The 6,000-nt window shown below is 42.9% G+C and overlaps 1 protein-coding gene across 3 annotated transcripts in view; it reads right to left on the bottom strand.

The window, feature by feature from the left end:
• Positions 1 to 2,427: 2,427 nt before the first annotated feature.
• The window catches only part of arhgef1a (Rho guanine nucleotide exchange factor (GEF) 1a), a 34,849-nt gene continuing 31,276 nt past the window's right edge, over positions 2,428 to 6,000 (bottom strand). For all 3 annotated transcript variants that reach the window (XM_036516289.1, XM_036516290.1, XM_036516291.1), the window contains exons 20-22: positions 5,031 to 5,384; positions 4,568 to 4,733; positions 2,428 to 3,557 (exon numbers count right to left, since the gene is read on the bottom strand). In XM_036516289.1, coding sequence (XP_036372182.1) covers positions 3,475 to 3,557; positions 4,568 to 4,733; positions 5,031 to 5,384 — 603 coding nt within the window. In that variant the 3' untranslated portion in view covers positions 2,428 to 3,474. The remainder of the gene's footprint in view (positions 3,558 to 4,567; positions 4,734 to 5,030; positions 5,385 to 6,000) is intronic.

Genomic DNA, 6,000 nt, shown 5'->3' with positions numbered 1-6,000 from the left:
AACCAAGAAAGGGTGCCTGTGACGGCGTGCCGTCACTACAGTTGAGTATGTGCTCTGACTGCCATACCAACGAGCCTGGCTCTTTGGCGTCGCAGTCAAAGTCACATGTTTGGTACCCCGTAGACCTGGGTTCAAGGCCGGGCGGGGTGACTGCTCTTGCCAATCGCTACAAATGGTGTCAGAGTGGGATGGCTTGCCGTGAGGCCATCGGAGGTGTGCCTGATGTGTGAGCTGTATGAGGGACCCCCAGGTTTGCTACAGTGCCAAAAACGAAGGCCACAATGTTACGATGCATGGCAAAGTGAACTGGCTTTGGTCCCTGGCTTATAACTGGGCATGTGATATGTCTGACAACAACATGGACAATGGTGGAACAAACTGGCTTTTTTCCACTTGGGACAGGGGTAGTTAGGTCAGCCAGCATGTCCTTGTGTCACCTCCGTCAGGCGCTAGGGTTGGGTGCCTGGAAATACCAAAATACTGTATGCAAGAGTATTAAAAATTGTCACTGTCATTTATGTTTTTTTTGTGCTGTCAATGTTTACAGAAGAGGCATGAGCATGGCATGTGATAAGGTCACTGCAATGCACCCCACTAACACCCCTGGGGTTTTCAGCTTTAGGCATGAGTTGGCCCTGGCTAGTAAATTACTGATATTAGTACACAGGTAACACATTAATTTACAACTGCGACAAAAATGTGTTTACATCGCACTGTTTGATTGCGAAGTGTTCTTAAATAAATGGATGAATGAAAGTTTCAGTGTGAAAGTTGCAATGGTAATGGCAGCCTGGAATTTATGGTAATTTGAGCCAATCATGCTAACACACTCGCTGGTAAAATTTCAGCTATTGACCATGAGAAGTCTAGATGGCTACAGTTGTAGCCACTAATTTTGCAAGTTAATTTCTGACAGCTTTATGTGATTTTAACTCTATAGGCCAAGGCTATATGTTTTTATTTTCATTATCTGAAAGAAAAAAGAACAAAATAAATACAACTATTTTCAATACATTGGCATACATATTCTAAAGGCTAATGAAGAACGCATGATCTGATAGAAAGGCCTCCTAAACAACCAAGTCAGCTAACATGGAACAGAAGGTACATTTCATTATTAGCAATTGTTTATGGTGGCAAATGAAAAGACTCATTGCATTTATTTATGTATTGTTGTATTGACTGTAGCTTTCCAGCCAGCTGCAGGCCTATGATATTACTGCTAATGTGAAGTAGGTAGCTCTTCCTAGCTAACTAGCTAGCTGGCAACCTGATGATTGGTTTTCTCAGTTTTATTTTCTCATTTAATATCCCCACTACCTGTCTTGATACATTTATTTTCTATTGTGCTGGAAGTCATTCTGGATATGCTGAATCTAATGCTGAATGTAATGCAATGTAATGTAAATGATAGGAAACACTCAAGATGCATGGAATTCAAATACATATTGTATTTGAATTTTGGGCCAGCCTTCTGGCCTCAGCAATGTGATATGCTGTAGAAATATTATTTTAATAACGACCAAACTTGATAAAGAACTGACCAATGACTGTTCATGCCAAATGCCCAGCACATTAGCACAGTCATTTATGACAGATGCTTTTTTAAGAGCCAACATTGCATGCTAAACTTTGCTTATGGTAGCCACATTTTTAATGGATTGCATTCAAATTTGGCACCTTGATAAGAAATGGCCAGAAACTGTACAGAGTACACAAAATCTCACTCAGTGGTTAGAGTCTCTCATTTTCATTTCAACACTGCAAAGTGATTGGCTTGTGGTGGCCATTTTGTCTTGCTTAAAAATCTAAATTTAATCAATCTGATGTCTCAAAGTCCATAGATGATGTGTGCAAAGTTTTATTTGAATCTGATTGTCAGTTGTAATGTGTTTTTCACTAATATGCCGATGTCATTACCAAAAACTGACAATGAAATGAAGACCACATTCACTTCAGCCAGATTTATAAACACATTGCAAGCCAATCAAATGAGCTTCAGGCAAATAACAAACAGAATTACAACAAAAAAAATGTCAACATTTTGTCTTTTTCTCTGTTTTAAAGAATATACAGTGGACATTTATACACACAATTACATACTTTATATATATATTTATAATATATAGGAAAAAAAAACTTCTAAATCCAGTTTACCTACTGTGTGTCCTCTGTATTGTTCAGGATGGTTGGGAGTCTTTTTTGTTTTTCATTTCTATTTTAATTGTTTAACCTTTTGCAGGACAAAAGGACAAAACATCTTTAAGGATGCTTGTATCTACAGCCTCCAGGTCTGTGAAGTTCAGCTTGCACTGGTGGCTTGTATTTCAGTTTACACCCTGTTGTGAGGAATCTATTAAATTTAAGATAAAAAAAAATACAATTTTACAATTTTAAAAATACAACTTTCTCAGATTTCTCTTAAATTTTTTGAGTTCAAAAGATGTACAGACAAACTAAAGGACAAACCTGAGCTGCAGCTCTTCGACTAGTTTTGGCTTCAAACCATTTTGTATGCATCAGTTTTGTTAAAGGTAATTGCCGTGATTTTATCAATATTTAAAGGGGGGTAAAAGAGATGAGACATTTTCAGAGTTAAAATAACTAACTCAAGAGGACTAAAAAGAGAGGATGTTGTATGTACAGTACATTGGTGTACAGCATATTGGTCACTTCAGGTTTATCTATGTAGTTAGCAATTACAGGCACTCAGGACCTACTGCCATCATTGCCAGCAGCCGTATCAGCGCCATTCCCTTCACAATAGTAACGGCAGTTTTCTTAGAACGGTCAGCTTTGATTCAGATTCTAGACAGTCTCCCACGGAATTATGAACAGCTTCACTGAAACCCAATACCTCCACCTCCACAGCCTGTGAAATTTAAATTATTTTTTTTAAAAATCAGACTAAAACTTTTTTTTTTAAAGAGTATGATAGAATTCTAGAATTCAAGTGTTTAAGAAGAGGCGAAGGGTGGGGTTTGAAATCTGCACAGCATTTTCATTTTTATATACAGTATATGTGTGTGAATCCCCTCCTCGAGCACAGCGTAACACACAATCCCCATTTTATGACACCCAAAATGAGCCTCAGTCATTGTGCTCCCTAGATTACAGGGGGGACTTGTCATCAAGAACCCAGATATAATGCTGCCATTACACAGCACTGTATTATTAATGTATAATATTATGTCAGCAGCACCTCTGAATTGCAGCACACTGGGGTCCTGTTTGTGCTCTAGCTCTTGTCTCAGGAACTTGAAAGACATTTAAAAAGACTTTTCCTATGAAACAACAACCATATATATAATATATACGTGTGTGTGTGTGTGTGTGTGCGCGTGAATTTTCATAAACAAAGAGGAAGACGATTCAGTGTATCTGTGTTCATTTCACTCAGTCTTCCTCGCCAGTCCTTTTGGTTTCTTGGTCTTCTTGGTCTGGGTCCACTCCAGGTACTGGGTACTGACATCACTAGCTGCGTGAAGTCTCCAACCCTCCTTCGGACTCCCGAGGTTCTGGTCCAGTCTCACTCTCTTCTGGAATGTCCTGCAGATCTAAATGGAGTTACACAGTGGCATTAATTCACATCCGTATTGCCAGAGTGTCCAGCCGATGCCTTCATTAACAGTCTTCTGTGTGCTGTAAATGGTCACAAGGGGCCAATGTCCAATACAGAGCAGTAATGTGTGTTTGCTAACAAATGCCCACTGCAGCGCTGTAATGCCTGTTTGCTGATACATACATACATGTCCACTTCAACACTACAATGCATGTTCGCTAATAAATGCCCTCTGCATAGTGGTAGTGTGTGGATTCATGGATAATTCATGGATATTTGATGCACTTTCTCTGGGTTCTTTCCTGTCTGTGCTCTCACTGAATATTCATCAGTAGGCAGACCTGAAATGTTTTTTCTCCCATGAGAATGACTGGTTGTTACAGTTTGATGAATATCCATGGTTATCAAGGAAACCAATAAAATAAGTAAAAATCTCTCTGCTAATTAATATTCATAAGCACCTGTTCACCGGAACTCTACATTCAACAATCGCAAGGGAAAGGTTCCAGTGAGTGTACACATCTCCAGAGTCCAGCATCTCATCACCACTATTCAAATGTCCCTGCTGTAGTTATGCCTCTTTAACAAAGAGATGGGGGGGGGGGGGGTTGAGTTAAAAACTGGCACCGCAGTTCTGTCCACCCACATGGCAAACACTGAGAGGGAGCTGTGAGGGATGGGATATTACATTCTGCCGCACCTACACAATCACAATGCACACTGCCAAGGACCTGAGCGGTGGGAGGGCCGAGGGAGAGGTGCATGTTTGTGTGAGTGCTCCCTGCTCCGAAAATCAACTTCTGCTGCATAAAATTGCGCGTGGGCGTGCAACATCGAGGAGGGGACGGAGGTTAGCGGATCCCGCATGATATTTCTTCATAAATAAAATGGGTACAGTGATACTGCCCACTCTTTGAGTGCCCCAGTTTTTGGCCTACGTGGAGGCTCTCACGCATAAAACAGAGTGACCTTCAGTATGTCCAGGACAATATATCACGCACTGACCTCTGGGGCTGTCAGACCGAGGCGAGACCCTCATATCCTCATCGTCTGAGTTCACCTCCACGTCACTGCCTTCCTGCGGGCCGTCCGATTGGTCCGCTGATTCCTGGCTGGCCAATGGTGCGACAGGATCGTGATCTGCCTCACTCCCTTTGCGCTGGTGAGGAGCCTGTAAGCAGCACTGAATGTCAGGGACGGCATGTGCAGCTGTTCAGCACTGCGCCTGTGTTAATGAAGACTACACTACCCATCTCCACCACAGGTGCCCAGATCTGTTCTTTACCAGCATGGCTTGTGTATTCTCTGTGCCAAATATTAGCATATTCATATATAGTGAACGTATTGTTCACTATATATGAAGTATGTGAAACCACAGGTTTTGTTCACCTGTGTGAGCAAAAAAGCTTTACGTCACATCACAGCACAGACTGGTGCTGTGAGCTGGAAACTAGAGCTTGAAACACACCTGTTCCGGAACTGCAGCCCCAGCACTGTCCACTGGGGCGGCGCCACAGCTGGCCTTCATGTCCTTCACCTGCTTCTCCAGCTGGGCGCGGGCCCTCTCGCTCTCCTTCAGCTTGCCCTCGGCGGCCCTCAGCCTCACCAGCTCCTCCTGCAGGAGGCTGTGCTGCCGCTGCAGCAGGGCCAGGTCCCCTATGACCGCCCCCGCGCTGGCATCCAGGCCCGTGTCACGTGACAGGGAGCGACACAGCTTGGCAGGGGTGGAGGACAGCGGCGCTGGTGTTATTGGGGCTGCTGTTGGGCCTGAGCCCTGTCGACAGTAGAATTCTACAATAGAGTCCTGCCTGACCACCACACCCTGAAAGAGAGACGGAGTGAAGCAAGGTGAGCACTGCCACGGTTAAACACTCTTTAGTGCCATTTGTGTAGCCTTGTTAAAGCATTACTGGCAAAGAGTGTACACATTCCTATCTCTTGTGTTATTTCGACAGCATATAAGAAAGTTCTCTAAGTCTAACTCAGACTCTCCTGGCTCACAGTGAAGTTAAGTGCCTGCTGAAAGCCAAGACTTCTGGAGATTACCAGCCTTTTTCAGTGGTCAGGCTATGAACCCTTAGTCTTTGCAGGATCATGATCAATCTCTCACTGTGAAGACTTGCAATCCTGTGAAAGTCAGTGGTGTCTTCATAAAAGGAGACAGAAATTTAACTTGTGCAGCTAATTCCTGATAGCTTTCTGTGCTCTAGACTGCTGTGATATTATGCATGTAATGAGAGCTGGCACATAGCAGGAGTGAGTAAATTCAATGGGATTTAAAAGGGGCCAGCTACAACTATGCAATTAAATGGAGCATGCAAATTATGCAGTATGCAGTGACAGGGAGCTGTATTGAGTTTTTGTTTCAGCGCTGCCATCCTGATTTTCAGTGCTTTTTTTGGATGTTGATTGCTAATGGATATGGTCATGACTCAGCC

This window comes from Megalops cyprinoides, chromosome 21 (genome assembly GCF_013368585.1).
Source record: "Megalops cyprinoides isolate fMegCyp1 chromosome 21, fMegCyp1.pri, whole genome shotgun sequence".
In the NCBI taxonomy this organism is placed as follows: domain Eukaryota; kingdom Metazoa; phylum Chordata; class Actinopteri; order Elopiformes; family Megalopidae; genus Megalops; species Megalops cyprinoides.
This window is presented reverse-complemented; position numbering and strand designations above follow the sequence as displayed.